General features: G+C 50.5%; 1 protein-coding gene across 1 annotated transcript in view; it reads left to right on the top strand.

Moving 5' to 3' along the window:
* The first annotated feature begins 560 nt into the window (after positions 1 to 560).
* The window catches only part of IL6R (interleukin 6 receptor), a 53,391-nt gene continuing 26,841 nt past the window's right edge, over positions 561 to 27,110 (top strand). Inside the window, exons 1-6 of the mRNA XM_043455362.1 lie at positions 561 to 1,084; positions 20,751 to 20,999; positions 21,940 to 22,063; positions 25,688 to 25,860; positions 26,142 to 26,308; positions 26,816 to 26,957. Coding sequence (XP_043311297.1) covers positions 1,000 to 1,084; positions 20,751 to 20,999; positions 21,940 to 22,063; positions 25,688 to 25,860; positions 26,142 to 26,308; positions 26,816 to 26,957 — 940 coding nt within the window. The 5' untranslated portion in view covers positions 561 to 999. The remainder of the gene's footprint in view (positions 1,085 to 20,750; positions 21,000 to 21,939; positions 22,064 to 25,687; positions 25,861 to 26,141; positions 26,309 to 26,815; positions 26,958 to 27,110) is intronic.

Genomic DNA, 27,110 nt, shown 5'->3' with positions numbered 1-27,110 from the left:
CCAGTTTCTGTCAGTAAAATCGGGAAGGCGGACACCCGCGTTTTGACACGGCCTGGACCCCGTGTCAGGTGTATAGATCTTCACAACCACAGTGTCTTCATAACGATCCTGACAATACAGACTTTCTTATATCTGACAGATGAAGACAATTCAAGGGAACTGTAGTCACAGTAGGTGGAGGTCTGGATGGCAACCCAGGTCTCAATCCCCTTCCAAAGCCCAAACCTTTTCCTTGCCGGTACTGCGGGGGCCAGACAGGCACTGGGAAAGAATGTACCTTTACTGTAGTGAGTCTCCCGATGCCTCAGCCCAGATCCATTAAATCAGAATCTCTGGGGGTGGGAACCAGACATGGATGGTTTTAAGGGCTCCCAGGTGGTTCTGAGGGGCAGAAAGGGCTGCCAAGCCCTGCTTTACTGGAAGAGGCCCATCGCCTCCTCCAGGGCTCTCCAGGTGCTCCTTTCACAGAGTAATCCTGGTCACGAAACCAAAAATCAAAACCGAGCCAGTGGTGTCTAATTCCCCTGCTCTGATCAACAGAAGTAGAGGGAGGGTCCCCGGCCGAGCTCGCCCCCGCGGGGTTCGGAGCTCCTGCCCTGGAGGTTCAGGTGCGGCGCGGCGGCAGGAAGCCACCCCCTCCGCTCGGCCGGTGCGCGGGGCTGTTGCGCCATCCTCCTCGACTTTCGTAACAGCACCCTGGGACAGCCGAGAGACAGCTCCAGGGCGAGTTCCTCAAATGTTTTCCTGCGTTGCCGGAGCCGTCCGCGGCTCTGAGTCATGTGCAAGTGGGAAGTCGCACTGACCCTGAGCTCGGCCAGAGGGAGCCGAGCCGAGAGCGGCGCGGGGCTCGGGGACTCGCAGTGCAGGCGGAGCGCGGGCCCCCCGGGGATGGGGGCTGCCCTCCGGGCGTGAGCCCGCCCGCCGCCCCGCCCCAGCCGTCGGCTCCCGGCCCGCCCGCCTGCCTCTCTGGGAACATGGGGCATTAGCCGAGGAGGAAGCATGCTGGCCGTCCGCTGCGCGCTGCTGACCGCCCTACTCGCCGCGTCCGGGACGGCGCTGGCCTTGGAGGGCTGCCCCGCGCTGGGTAAGGGCTTCGGGCGCTGCCGGAGGGCTGGGGCAGCTGGCGGCTGGGGGAACCGAGGTGGCTGCGGTAGACGCTGCGCGGCGGAGGGAGGCAGGGGGCGGTGACGGCTCCCACCGTCCCGGGCTCGCTGGGGTCCCCGCGGCACAAGGTGCGGCCCCGGGCTCCCCCAGCTGTCCCCCCGGGGGCGCTTGCTCGCGCGCCCCCTTGCTGCGTCCTGCCGCTTCGGCCCGGCGCGCTCCCCCCGTGACTTCTCTGCCTCCGGGAAGCTCTCTGCGATCCGCGTACAGGACGTGGTGTATTCTCAGAAACCTGATCCTCGGGTCTTCTTCCCAGTGCCCCCCAGGAGTCCTTACACAACCGCGTCCTGGGTTACTTTAAAAGGAGATCCCCTAGCGGAGTGGAATTCCTGCCCCGTGCGTCCTTTATACCAGCGCCGCCTTTGCCCCTCAGCTTTTGGGGAAGGCATCCCGCCTGGCTGTCCCCTCGGACCCCGGGTTGATGTGTGGATGACAGTGCCCTGACTGTGAAGGGAGTGACATCACGGGCGCTGAATCACGGACCTTCCGGCTGTTCGCTGCCCGCACTCGCTTAGGCAGACACCGGCTCTGGCAAGCCGTGTGCCTCAGATCTGGGAATTTAAGCCAAGTAAGGGGGTTTGGCCAGGGGATTGAGACGTCTTGAGATTGGCATACGCTGGACTCCACTTTCAGACGAGAGAAGGAGGGGTGAGGCAGAGGGCACCGGGCACTTGTTGCTCCTGTGGACTGTAATGTGCCGCTGGCTGAGCCCTCGCTCTGGGCTCTGGCGGCATGCCCTGCAGCCTGTCTAAGGCTCTCTTCTGGAGGACCCGGGCAACTGTTTCTCCAGAGGTTTATTTTAGGGTCTGAAGGCTTCTTTGAGGCCACAGTGGAAAACCAAGGGGGCAGCCGGCAGGCTTCTGGGAACAGATGACTGGGGGCCGGTGACTCGCTTTCACTGCTAGATTGCACTGCGCCCCTGCCCTGGGTGAACACCTTCAATCATCCCTCCCTGCTGGAGAGAACCAGGGGCTGGTGTGCTGCAGCTGCCTTCGCCTTCTGAATGGCTGTGATCTTTGTGCTTCAAGGAGGAAAGAAAAGGGATTCCTTTTCTCAGCACATGTTTATAACCCCAGCTGATAACAGCGGCTGTGGAAGGAGGACTCCTGTGCTTTACACACGTTCTCTGCTGGATCTGAACAATACTTTGTTCCAGAGAGGAGGCCAGCATTTAGAGAGGTTGGGATGGGAAGTTGTCAGGCCGGCTTGGTGGAGGCCCACCCCTCCACTGCGCTGTGCTCCGATGTGGTAGATCCCCAAGACTTCCAAATGGAGAACTAGCCCGGCAAGCAGAGCTGGGGGTGTCTGGAGGACAACCTGGGCATCACCCCTGGCTGACCAAGTGCTGGCCAGAAGAGGCCAAGGGAAGGGGAGGCCTGGGTTTGCCCACTGTTCTCTCAGAGAGAGCCAAGGCAAGGTTGAGGCCTGGGGCACCCAGGAGGGAGCAAGCCTTCCCTGCCTGCCTCGGTTGCTACTCACACCACACCCCGGGGCACCTGCCCCAGGGAGGTTACTGCTGTAGCTGCTGCTTCCTTTTTCTCCTAAGTGGCTATGAAGCACTGCAAGGGCAGGCGATTGCAGTCAGTTCTCCGTTTTCCTTGTGCTCAGGTGGGTCGGGCGAAGTGGTCTCAAGGCCTGGACAGCCTCGTCAAAGGCAGAACTGAGAGTGTGGGGAGGAAGTGAAAGCCCTCCCAGTTCAGGAGGAACATGCAGAGAAGCAGAAAATACCCAGCTCCCCTCCCACACCCACACAGAACTCAACCCACAAACTTGAGAGCAAAAATAAAGACATTGTACAGGAAACATGGAGCAAATGACTGTGAGATATCTCGCTTTGGAGAAGTGAGGGGCTGAGCTGAGTAGCAGAGGCTGGAGTTGGTTTAGAGGGGAAATCCGCTGGCTCTCCTGGCTGTGGGCCCTTATAGCCAGGAGGCGTGTTTTCCTTGGGATCAGCCGCTGCCCACACATCCGAGAGCTGGCAGGGCTGCGCAAGTGAACTGCTGTCTCGGGGCCTGGACTAGCTGGGACATAGGTGTCAGGTGTGGAAGGCCTGGACATCTGTGACTGAGGTTCCTCTCGCCTTCTCTATTACAAGACGGTGCCCAAAACAAACACCTACACCTTTAAATCTCACAGTCCTATCTCAACCTCTAAACTTCCCTTCAGGGCCACCTCTTTCAGTTCCAGTGCTTACCTGCATTCTTCAGTCAGTTCAGTTCAATCACTCAGTCGGGTACGACTCTTTGTGACCCCTTGGACTGCAGCATGCCAGGCTTCCCTGTCCATCACCAACTCCCGGAGCTTACTCACACTCATGTCCATCGAGTTGGTGATGCCATGCAACCCTTCTCCTCCTGCCTTCTATCTTTCCCAGCATCAGGGTCTTTTCCAGTGAGTCAGTTCTTCGCATCAGGTGGCCAAAGTATTGGAGTTTCAGCTTCAGCATCAGTCCTTTCAATGAATAGTCAGGACTGATCTCCTTTAGGATGGACTGGTTGGATCTCCTTGCAGTTCAAGGGACTCTCAAGAGTCTCCTCCAACACCACAGTTCAAAAGCATCAGTTCTTCAGTGCTCAGCTTTCTTTCTAGTCCAACTTCATATCCATACACAACGACTGGAAAAACCATAGCTTTGACGAGACAGACCTTTGTTGGCAAAGTAATGTCTCTGCTTTTTAATATGCTATCTAGGTTAGTCATAGCTTTTCTTCCAAGCAGCAAGTGTCTTTTAATTTCATAGCTGCAGTCACCATCTGCAGTGATTTTGGAGCCCCCTAAAATAAAGTCTGTCACTGTTTCCATTGTTTCCCCATCTATTTGCCATGAAGTGATGGGACCGGATGCCATGATCTTAGTTTTCTGAATGTTGAGTTTTAAGCCAACTTTTTCACTCTCTTTTTTCACTTTCATCAAGAGGCTTTTTAGTTCTTAGTCTCACCCTAAATCAATATTTCTCTAAAGGATCATTCTGGGTCTATTTGAATAAAAATTGGTGTGTGTGTGTGTGTGTGTGTGTGTGTGTGTGTGTGTGTGTGTGTGTGTGTGTGTGTGTGTGTGTGTGTGTGTGTGTGTGTGTGTGTGTGTACGTGTGTACCTGCCTGGGTGCCCCGGGAGTGGGGGGTGGGTACCTGACAAGAATGCTGATCCTTGGCCTCTGCCCCAGATTTACTGAAGATAAATATCTGGAAGTAAGGCTCAGGAAATGTCCTTTTCAACAAATACCACTTGTGATTCACAAATTTGAGGATGACTGGCTAAACGGTATGATGAAGAACTGAAGGAAGGCCTTCCCCACTTCTAGTTTCTAGTTGCCAGAAATCCCTCCTGCTTTAGCTCTGCCTCTTGTGCAGTGTGTACTTAGTCGCTCAGTTGTGCCTGGCTCTTTGCGACACCGTGGACTGCAGCCTGCCAGGCTCCTCTGGTCCACAGGGATTATCCAGACAAGAATACTGGAGTGGGTTGCCATGCCCTCCTCCAGGGGATCTTTCCAACCCAGGAATCAAACCTGTGTCTCCCACATTGCAGGCAGATTCTTTATCGACAGAGCCACCAGGGAAGCCCGCCTCTTGTTGATTCTGGCTCAGATGGTAAAGAATCTGCCTGCAATGCAGGAGATCCAAGTTTGATTCCTGGGTCAGGAAGATCCCCTGGAGAAGGGAATGGCTCTCCAATCCTGTATTCTTGCCTGGAGAGTCCCATGGACAGAGGAGTCTGGCAGACTACAGCCCATGGGATCTCAAAAAGTCGGACACAACTGAGCAACAAACACTTTCACTTGTTTTCACTTGTTTATTCACTGCCGCAAACAGTATGAATCCTGTGAAGCCCTGGAATCAGCCACTTAGTGAAGTGAAGTGAAGTGAAGTGAAGTGAAAGTCGCTCAGTCATGTCTGACTCTTTGCAACCCGATGGACTATATAGTCACCACCTAAAGTCTGCCCTAAAAGGAGCTTAAAAATGGTCAAGGGTGAATCCCTAGGAGGGACTGAGGAAACCCTCTGTCCTGTCCTGCTTGGTACCTGCTACTCAAGGACCAAGTTGTTGGGGGAGAGGGATGGACCAAGATCTTGAGGCAGCAGGCCTGTGGAGCCTCACTGCATATCACATCTCTGACCCTCTGCGTCTTGGCCTGTGGACTGGGTTAACAGATCCTCCCCTTCCAGGGTGTTTGGAAGGATTACACAAAGCTGGTCCAGTCGGTCACTTTCCTTCACTTCCCCTCTGGTTCTCCTGTCCCACCAGCCTTGCCTGCCACCAGCCCACCCAGTGAGCCAGAGCATTCCTATCGCTGAATCTGGGCTTTTCCAGGTGAGGCTGAAAGATCTAGATCTGTTCTCTGTAATATGTTAGCCACTTACTAAGTGGGGCTGCTTGAATTTGAATTAATTAAAATGAAATCAAATTTAAAATGTAGTTCTTTTCTTGCACTAGTCACACTTGGCTACCATATTGGACAGCAAAGGTATAGAGCATTTTGATCATCGCAGAAAGTTCTACTGGACAGCGCTTGGTCTTGAGTGCTGAACAGTTTCTTCCAGAGATTTTCTGTTGCTTTTTATTGCTCTCTAGACCTTCTTTCCACCTGAACACAGCTCATCTTGCACAGTTAATGGTTAAGGTTTTGGAGCCAGACTGATCTCTGCCCAGCCCTGCCATGGAGAATAATGTGAGCTTCAGCAGGGGATTTTTACCGTCTCAGAGACTTGCCGTCCTCGTTTGGAAAATAGAAATAATATACTACCTCACAGGGTGGTTATGAAGATGAAATGTGCTAAGTAAGGTACTACTCAGAGCACATAGTGAGATCTGTGACACAGAGCGAATGCTTAAATACATGTAGCCAATAATGTATTCTTCTGAAAGAAATATTTTGAGCTCCTCTTGTGTCCCAGGCACTATTCTAAGAGCTATGGATACAGCAGTGAGCCAAACAGACAAAATTCCCAGGCTCATTGGGGCTTCTTTCTATTAGGGATGTAAATTAAATATATAGTATGATAATGACTAGTGCTAAGGAGGAAAGGGCTTCCCTGGTGGCTCAGATAGTAAAGAATGTGCCTGCAATGCAAGAGACACGGGTTTGATTCCTTGGTCAGAAAGATCCCCTGGAGGAAGGCATGGCAACCCACTCCAGTATTCTTGCCTGGAGAATCCCATGGACAGAGGAGCCTGGTGGGCTACACACAGCCCACGGGTTGCAAAGAGTCAGACACGACTGAGCAACTAAGCGCGTGCGTGCGCACACACACACACACACACACACACACGCACACACCCCCCGAGGAAAAACAAAACAGGGGAGGGAGATAGGAACAATGTGTACAAATCAAGAAGGATGTGGAACTGATCTTTTTGAGGGGAAGCTGGGGAAGTTCTCACCAAGAAGATGATGTTGGAATGAAAGTCTGAGGAAATCTAAAAATATTGAGGGATTCCTTATACGTCCATCTTGTGCAAGCAAATTCCTGCCTCCTCTTTAACAATCTGGTCCTACCTGAGGGCCTGTCGAGTTCTGGAGCAGAGGGCTCTGTCGGGACACCTGGATCCCTCCTGCCCTGGTGAAGTTTGGGTTTGTCTCCGGGGAGACCAAGCCTCAGTCATCAGCTCTTTAGACTCCAGGTGGACGGGGAGGTTCTAGATGTCCTGTCCTTAGTTGTCACTGAGGTGTTAAGTCTTTGGAAGAGAGCCTTTGAGGACCAGAGTTGTGAGATAGCAAAAAAGAGACTTTTAACTCTCAGACTGTTTGGTGAAGCCCTGGGGAGTGTCTTTGGGGTCATCTGTGTGCTTTATGCTCTTCTGCACTTGAGAGCCAAAAAGGTCCAAAATCTCTGGTAGAGTCGGGGACTTTTCTGGCACGGTCCTGAGTTTGGCCTGACTTCCAGCCAGGCTATCTCCTAATGCCTTTGTTCCGTTTCCCTCCACCTCCCAGCTTCCCGGCATCCTCCAGTCGTCCCTGTCTACCCTATGGTTACAACAACTGTCACCATCCTGAATGCCGATTGTACACAGAACTGTGCTAAGCTCTTTGCATCTATGATCTCACTCACTCTTCACAGCAGCTGTGTGTGAGAGGGGTCTTGGTGCCTGGCATAGAGAGGGTGGGCTGTCAGGCCGCAGGTTTTGTGGCGGGGGTCGGGGGAGGAGATCAGGAGTTGGTTTTAGACATGTCGAAACTGAACTGTCTTTTAGACAATGGAGAGAAAATGCTGAGGAGCTGGGTATAGGAGTCCAGAGTATGGGGATGCAGACTGAGTTTGAGGTATGAATTTGGGAGTTGGCTGATGACAGAGGTTATGTCAAGTCTTGAGCATGGCTGAGATCACAGAGGGTGAGAATGTAGATGGGGAAGTGAAGAGGTCCTGGGTTGAGCCCTGGGGCAGTCCGACCTGGTAAACCAGGAGAGTTGTCCTGAAAACAGTGAGGACAGTGCCTCAAGAGATGGGAATGGTTTAGTGGTGTCAAACACTAAGAGAGCAAGAAGACAGCCTGACCAGTGGACTTAGCTACACTCAGGCCATTGGTGACCTTGATTTGATATGAGGAGTTTTGGCAAAATGGTGGAGGCCTAAGGCTGACAGGAGTGGACTAGAAAGAGAACAGGAGGAGAGAAACAGGAGCCAGCAAGTGGAGGCCACTCTTCTGAGGATTTTAGCTGTAAAGAGGAGTAAAGAAATGGAGTGTTCGTTGGCTGGAGATGTGGGGTCATGAAAAGAATTTTTAAAAAGATGACTGAAAAAAAAAATGACTGAAATCTTAGCCTGTTTGTATGCTGATGAAAATAATCTAGTAGAGACCAAAAATTGACAGAGAATTGCTGAAGTAGTGTCCTTGAGTAGGCGAAAGGAAACCAAGGCTCAGAGAGGTTAAGAAACTCACTCAAGATGGCACAGCAAGGAAATGACAGACCTTGCTCTGAACCTTGCTCTTTCCACTGTATCACATGTGTCGCCCACAACTCCCACCCTTCCCAAAGCTCGGAGACATCAAGGTCACCACTTCTCAGTATTCTCAGAGACTTACCAACTCCATACATACTGATGTGGCAGAGACAGCTCTGATTTTGCCCCAGGAAGTGTCCTTCTTCAGTACTTTTAAGAAGAACGCTTAAGGCCCTGTGTACGTTTAAGCCGTTGCACTGTAACCCCCTCCTCCCCGGTATACATTCATATCACTTTGGGTCAGGGAAATGTTTTATAACCACATGTCCCTGTAAATGAGCTTTCTGTATCTCTAAGCAAGGCAGCTGGGAGAGCAGAGAGAAAACATCTCAGGGGGCAGACAGTTCTGGCCTGTCTCTAGAGTGCCCCCTCACCTAATCAGCCAACCTTGAGCCAAGTCACTCCAAGCTCAGACAGACAGAGGAACACTTCTTGAGGCTGAAACAAACAAAATCAGGTGCTTAATTGCTGTTTCTGATCTGAAGAGCCTATTTTGATGCAAGAAGGGAGAGGCTATAGTATGAAGACTTTCTCATAGAAAAGGGGAAAGACCCACTATTGCAGTGAGAATAATAATTATAATTGCTCATGTTTTTTGAGAGATTAGGTATGTTCTGAGAATAGTGCTAAGTTTTTAACGTTAGTTATCTAATACAACTCTCACAACAACCTTTAGAAATAGTTATTATTGGGCTTCCCTAGTGGCTCAGACAATAAGGAATCTGCCTGCAATGTAGGAGACCCAGGTTGGGTCTCTGGGTAGGGAAGATCCCCTGGAGAAGGGAATGGCTACCCTCTCCAGTATTCTTGCCTGGAGAACTTGATGGACAGAGGAGCCTGGCAGGCTACAGTCCGTGGGGTCGCAAAGAATCAGGTGCCACTAATTGACCAACAGATACACACACATACACACACATTATTATTATTTCCATTTTAGGGATGGGAAAAGTGAGGCCTAAGGAGATTGAGAAACTAGCCCAAAGTCACACAAGTAGTAAGTGACTGTCCAAGGGTTGGAACTTGGGTGTGTCTAAATCCTCTTAACTGCTTTACCCAATGGACTAGGAAAAAGTTCATTTATTTTTATAAAGAACTTCCTCTTTATTTTAATGTTTTTTTATTTTTATTTTTTTAATGTTTTTTAAAATTTATTTTTATTTATTTATTTGGCTGCACCAGATCTTTAGTTATGGCACACAAGATCTTCGATCTTCCTTGTGGCATGAGGAATCTCTAGTTGCAGAATGGAGGATCTGCTGCGTATGGGATGTAGTTACCTCACCAGGGATCAAACCCAGGCCCCCTGTGTTGGGAGCACGGAGTCTTAGCCATTGGACTACCAGGGAAGTCCCTAAAGAACTTCCTCTTTAATTTTTTTTTTTTTTTGTATTTCATTATATGAACACACCGAATTTCTTTACCCATTTTCCTTTTGATGGACTTCGTCTGGGCTTGGTTCCTGGCTTAGCCATTACAGATAGTGCTTCGGGGAGTAAGTTTGCATATCCATCCTGTTGCCTAAGTGCAAAAGTATGGGCAGCATAAATTCCTCAGAGTGAATCTGTGGGTCAAAGGCCATGTGTGTTTGTGCTTTTGAGTGAGAGTGAAAACTTCACCAATTCATACTCCCAGTAGCAATGAGAGAATGCCTGTCTCCACACCTCTGATGAAAACGTGTAATCAACCTGAGATGGTGTCTATGTGGAATTAATTTTCATTTACCTTATCTGAGTGCTATTATACAGGTTTTTGCTTATTTAAGAGATATTTGCATAGCCTGTTTCTATGAGCTTCCTGTTCATATTCATTGCTCATTAAAAAAAAGAATTGGGTTGTTGGTCTTTTTCTTGTTTCCAGGAGCTCTTAATATAGTAAAGAATTTAGACCTCTATGATATGAGTTTTGAAGACTTTTCTCTGGTTTGTCATTTGTCTTTTGACTTTTTGGTGGGGGTTAGTTTTTGCCATGCGTATTTTTAAAAAATTGTAGTTGAGTTTATCAATTTATTTTATGACTTTTAAATGTTGTATCATGCTTAATAAGATCTTCCCTATGCCAAAACTGTTTTAAAAGATTCTTTTGGGGGGGTGTGTAAAAAAAAGATTATTTTTTTCTGGTACTTTTAATAATTTTTAATATTTAAATGTTTGATCCATTTAAATTTATCATGTAGGGAGGTATGACTCTAACTTTTTGACTCCTGGTTGTTACCTGATGTCCTTTTTTGTAGTTTGTTGAATAATCCATATTTCCCTCATTGATTTTAAAAAGTCACCTTTAAAATCTACCAAATTACTGTATATTCTTGCGTTTATACCACCTGATGGAGACTGAGTAGTTAAAAAATTCTGAGGCCTAATCGCCTGGGTTTGTGTCTAGGCTGACTCCTAATTAGTTATGTAACCAGCCTCCTGTAAGATAGGCTGTTGAGAAGATCAAGTTAGGTCATCCATGTGCATACTTAGAATAGCACCTGTATATAGCCAACACTCAAATTAAGCTATTTTAAAATAATTGTGGTAAGATACACATTGCATAACATTTATCATCTTAGCCATTTTGAGGGTACAGTTCAGTAGTGCAGACTAAGCTCTTTGTGCTTACTATTATTTCTGAACCTTTAGTCTCCTCTGTAGTTTCGTCCATCTGCTCCTGTGCCAGTACCACACTGTTTTCATCACTGTAGTTTTATAATATGCTTTAGAGTTTTGTAGGGCTAATCCTGCTCTTAGTTCTCTGGTTTTTCAAAATTGTCCAGGCTATCTTTGCTTGTTTACTTTTCAGTTTGAACTTTAGAATCAGCTTCCCTAGTTCCAAGAAAAAAAAAGTCCTGTTGGTGTTTTTATTAGGATCAAGTAAAATTCAGAGATAACTTAGGGAGCATTGACATATTTACAAAGCTGAGTCTCCCTAGCTCAAAACATGGTAGGCCTGGTGAGGTTTATTTATGAGAGGAATAGGTTGGGGGCAGAAAAGCTGGAAATATGGGTTTCACAGTTTCACTAAGGGTAGACGTGCCTGTTCTTCTATTCTGAGCTGCTTCCTTCATGGTGACATGAAGCTAGACCAGAGTATGCTTGTGTGTGTGTCTGCTCATGGCAGTGGGGGTGAGGAGAAGAATGGCAGGAGGTCTTTGGGGCTTTATAAAATGAGGACCGCAGTATAGCATGCGTGCAGAGCATGCATGCAGAAAAGTGTACTCAGCATAAGTTTAACAGCCCAGTGAATTGTCACAAATTGAGCATAACCACATAATCACCAGCCGGTGGTATGACCCGCCCCAGCAGGCCCTCCTGTGTCCCTTCCCTTCTAGTCACTCTCTACCACACCTCCACTTGGTGGCTTCTCAAATCTTTAGCTTTGCTTCCTCATATCTAAAGGGGTGGAGGAGTGGAAGCTGGGGCAAGTGGGGGGTGTTGGTGGTGGGTGTGGCTTGGGAATGGAGGTGGGGGAATAGGTATCAGGTGTGTGCTGCACCCCACCCACCCTCTGCTTCAACAAACACATAATAAAAGACCCTGAAGGGGGCCAGGCTCCTGGTTAGACTCCCAGGCCAAGTTCAGAGGCAAGATGACAGGACCCTTGGTGCTTACTCCCGGGAAGGATGCGGGGCAATAATGACCCAGGCTTCCAGCTCTGGCTACACAACACACTGGCTGTGTGACTTCTGGGCCCTGGTTGGCCTCATCTATAAAAATGGTCAGGTTGACTAAATCATCTTTAATGGTCTTTACAGCCCTAGAAGAGTGACCCTCTCCTCAGCAGCCCCTCCGTGGCCGTAGCCCCAGCCCAGCCCCTTTCTGGACCCAAGTCCACCTGCAGCCACTTGCCCTTCTTCATGGCTTACTGAGTCTTGCCTTTACTCTTTTTTCAATCTGCTTCTTGGGGTTTGGTGGGGGAGGGAAGTTAGATTGTTTGCCCTCCTTTGATATCTTTTCCTCTAATTAGCTTATAATCTCTGAGAAGTGACCCAGGTCAGACCTCCTGGGCCTGGGGCCAGCTGGTTATTTGTGATGCTGCCAGGGGAGAATTAAATGTTTTTCTCCTGAGGAGCTGGTCACGTGCACTGGTCTCTGAGTCAGCAGCCATGGTTACCTTCTCATGGTCCAGAGGAGCCTCCCAGGCCCTCTCTCCAATCAGTAGGTGTAGGGTCCCTGGTGCGGAGAGAAGGCAGGACCGCGCCAAGGTAAATACTGACTCTGCCAAATACAAGACAAATACAAGCAGGTACAGAAGTACAAACACATTAGAGGAGGGAGGAAGGCAGGAGTCAGCAATCTGAGGAGGGGTCTGTGGGAAAGGGGGCTGGGACCACATGGCCCTACATGGCAGGGGAGGGCATTCTGGGGAGTTTTAGAAAGTGAGTGGTGGATCTGGTAATAGCATGAGATTAGGGGTCTGGGGGGACACTTTTAAACTATCCGTTGTCACAGGTGTGCTGCTGCTTGGGCCCTGGCTTCCAGTGAGAGACCCCGAGGGGCTACTAATGTGGCAGGGCTGTTTGGGGGCAGGCTCACTCCCCTCCCAACCCCCCCCCCCAAGACCGCTCAACCCCAGGGCTGTCTTCCTGGAACCTCTGTGATGGGCAGAAACACCTGAGGAAGGCAGAGAGGAGGAGAGGAAATTGGGAGAGGGGGAGATGCAGGGTGGTGGGCAGCCGAGAGAAAGGTGGCGGGGCTGGAGCACAGGGAGGCACCTGGACCCCCAGGGAGTCGGGGGGGGGGGGAGGCTGTGGTCAGACCCACCTGGAACCAATTGCAGACTCCCTCCCTCACTAGTTGTGTGAATTCGGGTCAGTTCCTCTACGTCTCTGAACTTCCACGGAAGTGGGGACGAGCCTCCTGCTCAGCAAGGTATGTTAGGAGGGTAGGGCTCTTAGGTAAAGCGCCTGGCAGCTTGGCACGTGCTAAGCGCTGTAGGTGGTGCTGAGTGTTACAGTTATTATTACTCGGGAAGTCAGGACATGGGTTTCAGTCCTTAGCTGGGGGGGGATGCAAGGATGGGGATAGAGCACATCGGGGACCTGTCCTAGGCCCCGTGGGACCAGATCCTGCTTCTGTTTCTCTTTGGACATAAGGGGCTCATGTTTTTTTCCTTCTGGAGACTTCTCAGCAGGCAGCTCCTTCCAGATCAGGGTCTTTCCTGCTAATGGGGTCCCCATGGTTCCTGTGACCCCTTCTGAGATCCCGTGTCCCTGCAGCCCCAGAGGCTGGAGGCCGTCCTATGCTGCCAGCCGGCCGGCCGACAGCTGGGAGGACTGTCCCTGCTCAGAAACCGGGGCGGTGGGATTAGCAGGCGTGAGCTAAGTCGTGTCAGTGGCGGTGGCACTGGCAGCCAGCTCCACAGCTTACATAAACGGGGCCAGGAAGCTGAACTTGTTTTTGCTGGCAGGAGCAACAACAAGCTGCAAAGGAGTTGAGAAATATGTGTCTCCGTGTGCGTGTTTTTCTCTGGTTATTGACATTTGCAAGTTTACTTGAAGAAGGGTAGAAGTAGAAAAACAACAAAGCTGTCTGGGTTTCTGGCATCCAACCTCAGGTCCTGGATAGGGAAGAGCCCCACTTCCCAGGGCTGTACTGCGAAGTTCCCAGGCTTGAGAGGTGTCGGCCATGGTGGGGGACCCCAGGGAGTGGGATTGCATGAGCACTGGGCCAGGGGAGGTGTGGGTTAGGTTGTCAGAGGTTACTAGGACCTAAACTCTCTTCCCCTTAGGGAATGAGAGGTGAAGGAGGTTGAGGGAATTTTCCTCCCCAGGGCTCTTGAGGGATAAGGGAGGTACATTTGTCTGACAGCATTGGGATGCTCTGGCCATCATCCTTCTCCAAATGTCATCGACAATTAGAGTCATAAATCCACAGATTAATTGTATTTTCAAGCTGGGCTATTGTCTGAGATGAACAGACACAGACATGCTTCCTGCCCTTTGTGAGCCAGAGATTCAGAGTGATAAGATGCTAGATGGCCGGAACAGGGAGGGTGGGACAGCGAGGAGCTCCGGATTGTGGTCTGAATCCTTGTCTCACAGAGAAGGTGAGTAGGGCCCCACCAGGGGCTGTGACAGGCCCCAGGCTCATTGAAAGTCCAGGTGGCAAGACCAGGAATAGCACTTGGTCATCTGATAACATAGGGCTGCTTCCCCTGTGCCAGGCGGCGCTGTTGGCTTCAGTCCTGGAGGCTGGGGTTGGAGCTGGTGGGCACTGAGCCTGCACATAGCTCTGTCTGTAGAGTCAGCTCTGATCCCCTTGGAGGACATCAGATACCTGCTCTCCCTAAGTTCTTACTTCTCAACACCTTTTTATGCTGTTCCCTCTGTATATAATGTCATTCCCTGTAGCCAGTCAATCCTAAAGGAAATCAACGCTGAATATTCCTTGGAAGGACTGATGCTGAAGCTCCAGTACTTTGGAGTCAACTCATTAGACAAAGACCCTGATGCTGGGAAAGATTGAGGACAGGAGAAGGGGGTGACAGAGGATGAGATGGTTAGACAGCATCACTGACCAATGGACATGAATTTGAGTAAACTCTAGGAGCTAGTGGAGGACAGAGGAGCCTGGCATGCTGCAGTCCATGGTGTGGCAAAGAGTCAGATGTGACTTAGTGACTGAATAACAACGATAAATTCCCATTAGCTCCATTTATCAAACTCCCACTTGTGTCTCAAATCTCTCTTCCTTTGGTCCCTCCCTTTAAGAATGTTTTACCCACCCCCGCCACCTTGGCTCCCTCAATATCTTAGGGTGGCCTGCGTTATAGGCAGTTTTGAGTTCTCCATGGGATTTTGTGGAGAAGAATGTCAATGCATAGTAAGTGTTCACTAACTGTCATTTCTCTCTCTGGGATTAGAATTTCTGGCCTTTCACTTGATGGGGCACAGAAAAAAAAAATTCTTGAATTCTTAAGGAGGGGACAGGCTTCGGCTTGCAACCCTGGCTCAGATGTCTGAGCAGTTGCTCAAGGGCAGATGTTAAATTGCGTGCTATGCTGAATGTCAGAGTGTGCAGGGCCAACCCCTCCCTCCCTACTCTCCCAACCCTGTCCTCACTGCCCAGAGTGAGAGCGTGAGGATGTCTGGGACACGTCTCTGGGGAGCAGGAAGGGATGCTCTTGGGAGCTCCACCTCACCTGGGCCTCCCTCCTCACTGTTCGCGCTGTGTCTCTTCCTCTGGCTCTTTCCCCTCAGACTCCAGGGAGCAGACAAACAGGGCACGTGGGGAGGGATGGTGACCTTGTATCCACTAGGGGATGAGGCCAGCACAGCTGAGGGCTAAGCATGTAGCGTGCGGCAGAAGTGACAAAGCACAGAGCCGCAAGGGTGGGGTGTGTACGCTCTCTGGCCTGGATCGCGCTCTCAGAAGCTGCTTGTCCTGAAAAATCCATTCTCACCCCACCCCTGTTCCCTGCACTCTGCTCCACCTCCACCCTCCTTAGGTATAATATGTTGGACAGATCCAGGCTATGTAGCTTCTTTGTTTTAAATATATATATATATGTTCATATAAGAGTAATACAAACAACTTACAGAAAATTGAAAAAAATGCAGAAAGATGAAAGAAAGAGGAAGAAATTGCCTCTCGTCCCATCCTTTGGGGAGGTGAGTGAAATTACCAGGAGGGCATTCTGTGAATATCACCTCTTCCTTTTCAAAGAGATGCTCAGGAGGGGGTTTCCTGGTGGCCTAGTGGTTAGGATTCCGGGGACTGCCTTGGCCCAGGTTCAATCCCTGGTTGAGGAACTGAGATCCTACAAGCCTTGAAGTGTGGCCAAAAAGAGAGAGAGAGAGAGAGAGAGATGCCCAGGGGCTCCCACGCATCCCTGCAAGAGTCAGAGGCACTGACTCAGATTTGGGTCAGGAGACAGAGGGGTGGGAGGGTGGAGAGGGGCGGCCCTGCCCACTCTGACAGTAGCAAGTATATTTTCTTGTGGTCTTTGCTGTCTGAGTATTTGATTGTGACGATCGAGCACAGAATGCTTTCAAAAGCATAGTTAACACAGTGTTGTTCACAGGTTCGAGAAGAAATATATTTTTTTGAAGAAGGGCAGGGACAGGCAATGCTTGCCAATGGGTGTTTATAATTAATCATTCCCCATTAAAAAAGAATAGTGACTCAGTTTTAAAGATTCAGAAAACCATTACTCAAGTTCCTTGGCAGAGGAAGTGACCATTATGTCGCTCCTCAAGCTCTGCTTTAGCAGAAGAGAAAAAAAAGTCTTTTTATTTGCGATTTCTCTGAGCTGCCCAGATACTCTGGCCATTGTTCGTGAATTCAGGAACAGAACAGCCCCTGCTATTGTTCAAGCTGGTGTTAAGAGCTCCCATCTGAACTGGGGGTAAGGGAAGTGACCAGAGAAACGTATTTCTTGGAACTGACAAAGGCAGAAGCAGAAAAGAGAGTCCCTTCTGGTTCTAGGCTCCTAGTTTTCTTCCTCAGCATCTCCTGGTTGTGACAAGCTGGGTCTTCTGGTCTGTAGTATAGGGCCTGCCCACTGCACAACGTGAGGAATACCACATAGACCACTATGTCCTCTGTGACAGGGGCTCTTAGAAGTTTTCACTGTGCAGAATCTGACCCTGTGAGGACCTCTTTGGTGCCCTATATTGAACATTTATTAAGCATGTACTGAGTTCTCTGATGAGTGTTACCTAGAATTCACAGTCTCGTATTCATGATTGGGGATGGAGACCTATATATAGTTAAAGACAGTGCTGTGTGGAAAGCACCAAGGCAAGCTCATCCTGCCATGGTCCTTGACCCTTGCTTGGACTTCCAAGCACTTTTGAAAGTCTATTGTGTGTTGGTTCCATGTGAATTTCAATTTCCGCTCATCAACTGATGGAGGGATGTTGTAAGCACTGCCCAGCGGGGCCACCCACCAGAAGACTGTTCTACTTTGACAGTGTCTCCATCTTTTTTTGTTTGTTTGTTTTTGGCTGCACCGAGAAGCTTGGCTCAATCCCTGGTGCCCCGTGCAGTGGAAGTGTGAAGTCCTAACCACTGAACCACCGGCGAATTCCTGACAGTGTTTCCATCGTTGTTCCTACAGCGTTGGTAATTTTTTCATGAACTTGACATCCATGTTCAGTTATGTTCTTTAGCTGCTTTATCAAGTAGAAAATGGAGAAGTGAAAGTATTGATATAGTGGTTCAAAGTGTTGATGGGTCTTTTAAACCTCATTCAGGCACAGATGGAATTCAGTATGTGGACTGGACGTGGCCGGCCATAACCTCCATCAGGTGCACGCCAGATTCAAATGGTTTGGACTGTGTGTCACTTGTGAAGGAAAAGGACATGTGTGACATACACACACACACTGGGACCAGCAGTTTTACTCAGGGAAATTCTTGGGCAAATGCGCCAAGAGCCACATTGGAGAAATTTGATAGCACACTCTTTAGTATAGCAGAACACTGGAAATGACCTAAAACCTCCCTCAGCAGGAGAATGATATCGTTGGCCAATGGACTATTACACAGCAGTGAAAACAAATAACTGTAGTTGCACGAATCATAGAAACATAATGAAGGACAGAAGCATGTCACAGAAGACTATCTACAGTCTATATAAATTTCAAATATCACACAAAGTTGAGAACAATTTAGGGATCCACGAATAGCGAATCTGAACCTATTTTTTAAAGAGAGGGAGTGGACTTCCCTGATGGTGGGAAGTGGATAAGAATCCACCTGCCAATGCAGGGGATGGAGGTTTGATCGTTGGTCTGGGAAGATTCCACCTGCTGAGGAGCAACTAAGCCCGCGTGCCACCCCTCTAGAGCCTGTGCTTTGCAACAAGAGAAGCCACTGCAAAAAAAAAAAAAAAAAGAGAAGCCACTGCGATGAGAAGCCAGTGCACCGAAATGAAGAGTAGTCCCCGCTCACTGTAGCTAGGAAAGCCCGCACAAAGCAACAAAGACCCGGTGTAGCCAAAAATATATAAAAATAAATTTTAAAAAGTAAAAGTGAGAGAATGATATGCCTCAAATGTAACACTGGATGAGCAGGGAGACTGGGGAATTCAGAAGCACGGAAGGAACTTCAGAGCCAATAATGCTAGTGGTTTGGTTGGCAGGAGCTCAGGGGTGTTTCATGCTTCATAATTTTCTTGTACATTACACATATAAATTTGCATGTGTTCAGTATCATAGACCACATTTAAAAATGATATTTGAAATGCTGAAAATATACTACTAAAGATTATGTGTGAAAAAAAAAATAAAGATTATGTGTGAAAGGTGTACTTATGGCTTCTTATACCTTTTTTAAGCCCTGTGGGCATGGAGGTAACCTCAGTCACTGGACTTGGTCTTCTAGGGACTGTGATGTTCACGGGAGCCCTGGATTCTCTGTTCCAGTTCTCCAGGAGTGAATTCATCTTACATGTCTTATCCTTGAGGGCAGGGTCTCTCTACTGCCTAACTACATCCTCTTCACTGGTGCCTGGCTCTGCGGGCCTCTTCAAATGTTCGTTGGATGTAGGTCATTTGGCCCATAGTGGGGGAAAGTGAGGCAGAGGGTGTAAGGAACGTGCCCACACTTGCTCGGCTGCATGCTGAGATGCAACCATTTTTCTCACCCAAAGTCCAAGGTTCTGGTAGTGAAGAGAAAGAAACCTTAGGTGATAGGCTGCTATCCTGTCCTTGTATGTGTCCCTTATCTGCGGGTCTTGGGGCAGAGGGTGCCACGGTCGGGATCTCAGGCTCCAAGTGATCAGGTGAGAAGGAAGCTTGAAGGGAGTCTGTATAGGCGGAGAGAAGCTATTGCTGTCCCCTCCACCTTCCCCCCCCCCCCACATTTATTTATTTATTTGACTGTGCCAGGTATTAGTTGTGGCACACAGGATCTTCACTTGTGGCTTGCAAATTCTTGCAGGATCTAGTTCCTTGACCAGGGATTAAACTCGGCTTCCCTCCATTGGGTGTGCAGTCTTAGCCACTAGACCACCAGGGAAATCCCCAGTCACTGTCCCTTTTGTGGCCATGTCCCTGGCTCCTGGACTCTGGCCGGGGTCTGTCTAGACAGCCAGCCCAGCTGGCTTTGGGAGTGTCGTCTTCTTGGAAGTCAGTTATCCTTAGTCCCTCCTCTCTGACAGCTGCCTTGGCGGGAGGAAGGACATTGGCCAAGAGTGAGATTAAGAGTGCCTCCTAAGCAAGAAAGCTTTGCAGGTTGGGGGGAACACTGTTGCTGGGCCTTTTTGCAATCTTTGACCAGAATTTGCTTCTGTTTGCTAATAAATGACCACACATTTGGTTAGGAGGACCAAGTGTGCTTAACATGAAAACTTGCTGTTTTCCCTGGCTTCAGTTTCCTTAGCTGGTTAGACTAATTTAAATCTTAGATGCTGTGAATCTGTTTAACCTATGAAAGTGTTAGTCGCTCAGTTGTGTCTGACTCTTTGTGATCCCACGGACTGTAACCCTCCAGGCTCCTCTGTCCATGGGATTCCTCAGGCAAGAATACTGGAGTGAGTTGCCATGCCCTTGGGTTGCCAGGGGATCTTCCCAACCCAGGGATCGAACCAGGGTCTCCTGCATTGCAAGTGGATTCTTTACTGTCTGAGCCACAGAGAAACCCCTTAACCTATACTTAAAAAAAAAAAAGTTTGTTTGTTCCTTTAATCTTTAATATCCTTGCCTTGAATAGCATTAATGATATTTTTCAAGGGAGTGCATTTCTTTTCTTTTACTTTCCAATGTTGTCCCTAGAATAAAAATAGCATGGCCTTAAATGGTCTGATAGATAGGTGGAAGTGGAGGGAGCACTGAACAGAGCTGGAAGACCTGGTTTGCATCTCGGCTGTGTCGATAAGTTACTGGTGATCTTGGACTAGTCTCCTGATTCCTTGGTGCCTTGGTTACTGTCTGTAAAATGGGCCACTTACCACGGAGACCCCGGGATTCTGAGACTTCATATGTACTCATGCATCCCACTGGGCTCCTGGCCTTCATCCTTACGTTCATTTACACATGCATCAAGTGCTCAGTGGGCCACTGCTGGGTTCCAGGCAACAATCTAGGCACCAAAATATAGCAGAGAACGAAACAAAGTACCTACTCTTGTGGCACTTGGAGTACTGAAGTGAAGATGGATATGAAATTGGTAATTAAAAGGCAGCATGTGAGAGGTCATGTGGTGAGGGAGGTAGAATGGGGGCCTAAAGCAGCTGAGGGAAGGCCTGTGGGGAAGCGACATATAGGCTGAGATGGGCAACAGGAGGAGGTAGCATGGGGGTCGGGGTGGAAGGGCGGTGAGTGTGAGCAGAGCCCGGGCGCCTGTGGGTGAGGGGCTCCATCCCTGCTAAGGCTGAGTGGGCTAGGTGAGGGTTCAGAGGTCAGCAGGGGGCAGGTGGTGGAAAGCCCTGTGGGCTGGCCTCTAAACTTGGACTTCCTGCTATGGACGATGGCAGGCCCTTGCAGGGACTGCCAATCAAAGGAGCGGGGTGACCAGATAGCCTCTTTGGGAGGCTCAGTGGAGCAGCTGGGTGGAGATGGCCCAGGTGGGGGCTGAGAGGCCGTTCCTATAACCCAGGAAGGGGGTGATGGTGGCCTGGGCCAGATGTTTAGCACCAGAACCTTCTGTGGCTTCCCAAATTGGAAATGAGGTCCCTTGCTCGGGTTGCTGCGGTCTTACCCAGTGTCTTCTCCCCTGGCAGAGGTGGCGAGCGACGTGCTGACCAGCGTGCCAGGGGCCAGTGTCACCCTGACCTGCCCAGGTGGGGGACCAGAGGACAATGGCACAGTTCACTGGGTGCTCAGGAATCAGATGACAGGCTTGCACCACGGCAGACCGGCTGGCGTGGGAAGGCAGCTGCTTCTGCAGTCCGTGCAGCTCAGCGACTCCGGAAACTATTCATGCTACCGGGAAGGCCACCCAGCCGGGAGCGTGCGCTTGGTGGTGGATGGTGAGTGGCGTCCTCACAGCTCCCAGCATGGCTTCGCGTGTTCCAGGGAGAAATGCCCCACTTGACCCTTTAAATTCCTGTCATTTCCTTGGCCCAAGCATTTCGGGGAAAGGCCCAGTGACGCCTGCCAGTGAGGCTGGCCGAGCTTCCAGCTGGGTGGGGGTGGCTGGCTGAAGGAGATGCCGTCTCTCCAGTCTTGCTGGGTGCTTAGGGGTTGAGGGTCCCGGGACAAGGGGCCTGGGTTTGAATCCTCCTCCTTCACAGCTTAACTTCTCTGCTCCTCAGTTCCCTTGTTGGTAAAATAAGGTTCATTTTATTAACCTAGTTCAGGTTTATTGTAAAGATTAAATGAGTGCGTGTGTGTGCACACATATGGTGTTAAAAACTCTGGCACATAGTAAGCTCTCAAACGAACTATTCTTATTGTGAGAATTAGCAGGTTCCTAGCTCCCTCATATCTCATAAGACACCCTAGAGTCAGATGCCCAATGTGCCAGGCCCTGTGCTGAGGGACTTTATTTCTTGGTGTCTTGCATCATCCTCCCAATGTCCCAGTGAGAGAAAACAGTATTATTATGATCATTTTTCAGTCATTTAACTTTGTATTAGAAAACTGAAGGGAGACTGGGACTTGCCCACACAACCAGTGTAACTCCAAAGCCCCATTTTTTTTTTTCCTGTAAGTCGTGCTCCCCTTTCGGCAAGTTAGCCTCCCAGGTGCCTCCCCTCACTTGCCCACCTCCTAGCCCGACATGAGGACTTTGGTGTCCTTTCATTTCCCAGCCCAGTAAGATCTGTGCCTGGCTGTTGGCTGTAGTGAAGGCTGGCACCAGGGCAGGGTGGGGTGGCAGGGCTGAGCTGAGAGCCCCCTCAGAAGGGAGGTGAGCCCAGGAAGGAGGTGAAATGTGCTACCTTCTCAGCCTCTGTTCTTTCCTTCCAGTTCCCCCAGAGAAGCCCCAGCTCTCCTGCGTCCAGAAGAGCCCCCTCAGTAAGGTGAATTGTGAGTGGAGTCCTCGGAGCCCTCCATCCCTGACCACCAAGGCTGTGTTACTGGTGAGAAAGATGTAAGTATCTTGGCTGGGCAGTGTGTCTGTCTCCTCCATCCTTCCTGAAGCTCCAGGAGTGATGGCGAGGGGGGGAGCTCTCAGAGGAGCCCGGTGGGACTGGCTGACCAGTGATTCCCAAGTGTTACTGGAAAGTAATACTTTGGCCGCCTGATGGGAAGAGCTGACTCAATGGAAAAGACCCTGATGCTGGGAAAGATTGAAGGCAGGAGGAGAAGGGGACGACAGAGGATGAGATGGTTGGACGGCATCACCGACTCAATGGACATGAGTTTCAGCAAGCTCCAGGAGATGTAAAGGACAGGGAACCCTGGTGTGCTGCAGTCCATGGGGTCCCAAAGAGTCGGACACGACTGAGTGATTGAACAACAAGGACTTTAAACTGAGGAGAAGGGAATGAGGGAGACGTCACCAGGAACGCACATCCTGTGTTGGTCACGGCGCTGCACTATTTGTCCTGTCCACACAATAGCCAGGGTGGAGGGGTGGGAGATATTTTTCTCCTGAACAGATGGAGGAACTGTGGACCACAGAGGCTGATTAGTTTGCTTAAGGTCATCCAGCTAGTAAGTAGCGCTGCCAGGAATCAAACCCCAGTCTATCTCATTTCATTCAAAGTACAAAGGTTTTGGGTGTTGCTCTTAAGAAGACACAGATGTCCTTGGGTGGGGAAGGACAACTCCTCATCAGTCCAGATGGTGAGCTTATCAGGTTTTTCCATCATAATGGTGGGTGAGAGGAAGTGGTGATAGATGGGGAGAGGGAGCTGGGGGCAGTGGGGCAGGAAGTCACACTTGGTTCGTGGTCCCTGTGGCACCAGAAGATGGCTCTGTCAGATGCGGTTCCTTGCTCAGTCCTTTGTCTTGTCGTAGTAAAAGAGTTAAAATGACAGACTAGAAAGCTCACTCAGGCTGGACTTATTAAACAAGGGGCATGACAAAATGCACTCCCAAGATGTGAGAGTGGACGGACCCCATAGGAGTGGTGCCGCCCTATTTTAAGTTTTTCTTTTATGTCCTTGTTCCCTCCCCAAAGCCGTCCTCCGTGTCTGATTTGTTTTGCCCGTGTCAAACAGGGCTTGTATCCGAGATCAACTAGAGAAGGGGGCATGTTGGGCATGTTTTTTCCTGCTGAAGCTCCTGGCTGTAGGTTTTCCCTTCATTCTGTTTTTCATGGGCTTTTAAATTTCTTTGTCTGCCTTTTAACTGCTGCTTTTTAACTGCCACTTTGGACACTTTACCTAACAGCACATTGACAGATGAATGGATACAGAAATCGTGGTACACATTTACAGTGGAATATTACTCAGCTCTAACAGCATGAAGTGGAATGAGTTCAGGCATGGATGTGGAGCAGGTGGACGATCACACCTCTGCAGTTTTCTCTGTTTCTATCCCAGAGCCAAGGTCCCATTGAGTGCTCACTCCATCGGGTCTGACTCTGTGCGACCCTTTGGATGGTAGCCCACCAGGCTCCTCTGTCCATGGGATTCTCCAGGCAAGAATACTGGAGTGGGTTGCCATGCCCTCCTCCAAGAGATCTTCCTCACCCAGGGATCGAACCCACATCTCCTGAATCTCCAGCATTGGCAGGCAGATTCTTTGCCACTGTGACACCTGGGAAGTCCAAAGGTCCTCTTTGTCTAGATGTTTATCACTGAGTTTGAGCTGGCAATCATCAGAGTACCGAAAAATTCGAGCAGTGATGTCATCAGGGTGTTTCGGTCTGCACTTGTGCCCGTCTCCAGAGAGTCACCTGGTGGTGACATTTGTGTTTTGGTCTCTGCACAGATGTGTATAGATTGCCCGTCTGCACATGACGCAGCTGCCCTTAGGACTGATGGCTCACGTTCCAAGTCGGGGAGGGTCAGGAATCTCCACAACCTGAAGCTGAGTTAGGATATAAATTGTCTGGGACCTGGAAGGCATTTCTGCTTAGATGAGACGTTCCGTACAGTGGCCGGCAGCTGCCCAGACCAGCCCAGGGAAAGCTTATTCAATTGACACTTGGACTAGAAGACTTGTGGTGTGTTGGCAGAGTGCAAGAGGACAGGGCGCTTTGGTTCACAGCCTCCTCCTGACAGCAGCCTCAGGCACATCTACCCGCCTCTCCTGGGCTGTCTACATTAGAGTGAGGAAGGGGGAATGGGGAGCCCTTGCGAGAGCCTCAGGTCCCCCCAGAACCCACTCAGGCCCATCCCGGGACTGTGAGGGTGAAACACAAAGAGGTTTTGTGTGTTCTGCTCTTTCTCCTCGTGTGTGTGCCTGCGGTCACACCCCCGCCCCACTGCACATGCTTGCTCACTCTCTCCGTAAGTGTGTGTCAAGTTCAGCATCTGCCGTGGGTTGGGTGCTCTACTAGGCTGAAGGAGAGACAGGAGGCAAAAAGACTGGGCCCCTGGACTTCCCTGGCAGTGGTTAAGAATCCACGGTTCCAATGCAGGGGGTGCAGGTTAGATCCCTGGTTGGGGAACTGAGATCCCACATGCTGTGCTGCGTGAGCCAAAAAGAAAAAAAAAAAAAGACTGGCCCTTGCTCTTAGGGCTTCCCTGGTGGCTCAGACAATAAAGAATCTGCCTGCAGTGCAGGAGATCCAGGTTCGATCCCTGGGTTGGGAAGATGCCCTGGAGAAGGGAGTGGCAACCCTCTGCAGTATTCTTGCTTGGCGAATTCCATGAACAGAGGAGTCTGGAGGGCTACAGTCCATGGGGTCGCAGAGTCAGACATGACTGAGCGATTAACACACATTGCTCTTAGGCCCCACAGATTGTAGGAGACACACCACAGTCCCGTGGGATGGATGCCTGGGTGATGGTGGAGGGAGGGGAGGGAGGCCCTAACTCAGACCGGGAAGGTGGGGGCAGGCTTCTAAGAAGAGAAGAGTTTGTCCTGGGCCTAGGGTTCAGACTCAAATCAGAGGTTGACGGTGATTTGTCCTGTGGCAGTGAGGTGGTTTGCTGCCCTGGCCTCACAGGCCCATACATGTCATACGTGGGTGAAGTCTCAGGCTTCCAGACTAGGTGGGACAGTGTCTGACTCAACTCCGATATCTCTATCACCCAGAAATCCTTTCTGGGCTCATCTGCCAGAAACACTCCCATCATCTTGCAAACCCCTCCAGCACTTCGAGCTTCTGGAATGGCATTCCACTGGCTGTCCTAGTCCTCTGAGGGCAGGTCTTTTTTGTTAGTGTCTTGGGGCCGGGGTGGGGCCTCTTGGTTCCTTTCTGCATCCCCCGCAGTGGCCCGAGCACAGGGCCTGGCAGAGAGCCTGAATGCACGGCCTCCGTGATGCCACGGCGATTGAGTTTGCCCTCTAGTTCAGCCCCTTTGGCGGCGGTGCCAGGGGCTAAGCTAGATGCCTTACACTCATTTTTCAGCTAATCCTAAAAGGCCCTGTGAGGCGGGTACTGTTAACATTACCGTTTTCGAGGGAGAAAACAGAGGCTTGGAGAGGTTGGAGAATTTACTCAAGACCCCAAGGGCTACTTGGTGTGTGGAGCGGAGATTGCCACCCCCGGGGCTGAGACCCCAGAGCCTCGGCGTCTCACCACGGCCCCCTCCTCGGCCCGGTCCCGGGTAAGTGCCGCGGCTGACAGCGAGCCGCCCTCGCTTTGTCTCCACAGTCCGGTGCAAGACTTCCAGGAGCCGTGCCAGTATTCCCCCGAGGCCCAGCGCTTCTCCTGCCAGCTGGCTGTCCCTGAGGGAGACAGCTCTTTATACGTAGTGTCCCTGTGTGTCGCCAACAGCGCCGGGAACAAGTCCAGCAGCCCCCTAACATTTGAGGGTTACGATCTCTGTAAGTGAGCCCTTTAGGCCTCCCTCTGCCCTTCAGCTGTTTCTTTTTTTTTTAATTTAATGTTCCTCATGCACTTTGGAGTGGCCTCGTGAAGGGTTTGGAGAGCTGGTAAAGCCTCTCGTGCTGTACTTGCCCGGGGTCTGACTGTGGCAGGGATGTGGGGGGGACGTGGTGGGGGGTTGGAGGTGGGGTCCTGCCTGCTGGGGGTCTGCCGTCTTCCCGGGTCCCTCGTTTGCACCGCGCTTGCCGCCGCACAGGAGCCGCGCTCCCTTTTCCCACAGTGCAGCCCGACCCACCCGTCAACATCACGGTCCGCCCCGTGGACGGAAGCCCCCGCTGGCTCAGTGTCACCTGGCAAGACCCCCCCTCCTGGAACTCATATTTCTATAGGCTACACTTCGAGCTCCGATACCGGACCGAACAGTCGAAGACATTCACAACACTGATGGTAAATTTTTCTTTTCCTCTTGGACAGTGAAGAATCCTTAGATACTCAGGGGTGGTAGAATGGGTACTAGAAAGAAAAAAGTGAGTTTTGGGTCCTGGTCAGCTGCTCACTACCTGCATGGCCTTTCCAAAATCCTGGAACCTTTCTGAGCCTTGGCTGCCTCACTTATAAAGTGGGAATAATAATGCCAGGCCAATTTCCTCTTAATGGGCCAATTTCTGAGGGCGAGAGTGTGACCTGGGGGGAGAAATGGGCTGCCTGCAAGTCAAGGGTGTGCTGGCAGGTTCGTGGTGCCCGGGGGCAGGGGCAGTGACCTAGCTTCTGCTCCTGCTGGCCCCGAGGGCAACTTCACCTGTTGTGAGCCTCCTGCCCAGCTGAGTTGCCCACTGGGCCTGAAAGAGGGAGCACCTGAAGGACTGGGGGTGTCTGAGAACTCCAAGGCCCCTGTGGAGCTAACAGGTGCCGCTTAGGTTCCACCCCAGAGGCCATTGTGCCTCTCACCCACAGATCAAGGATCTCCAGTATCACTGCATCATCCGTGATGCCTGGAGTGGCATGAGGCATGTGGTGCAGCTTCGGGCCCAGGAGGAATTTAGCAATGGCTTGTGGAGCGAGTGGAGCCCCGAGGTCACCGGCATCCCTTGGACAGGTATGTGATAACTGAGCGTGTCAGCTTTGTTATTATATCAATTGTCTGTTGCTGTGTAAAAAGTCTTCCCAAGTGGTGCTAGTGGTAAAGAACCTGCCTGCCAGTGCAGGAGATGTAAGAGACACAAGTTCGATACCTGGGTTAGAAAGATTC

The sequence above is a fragment of the Cervus canadensis genome, chromosome 2, assembly GCF_019320065.1.
Source record: "Cervus canadensis isolate Bull #8, Minnesota chromosome 2, ASM1932006v1, whole genome shotgun sequence".
In the NCBI taxonomy this organism is placed as follows: Eukaryota; Metazoa; Chordata; class Mammalia; order Artiodactyla; family Cervidae; genus Cervus; species Cervus canadensis.
The sequence above is the reverse complement of the archived record's forward strand: the minus strand, read 5'-3'. Positions and strand labels throughout refer to the sequence as shown.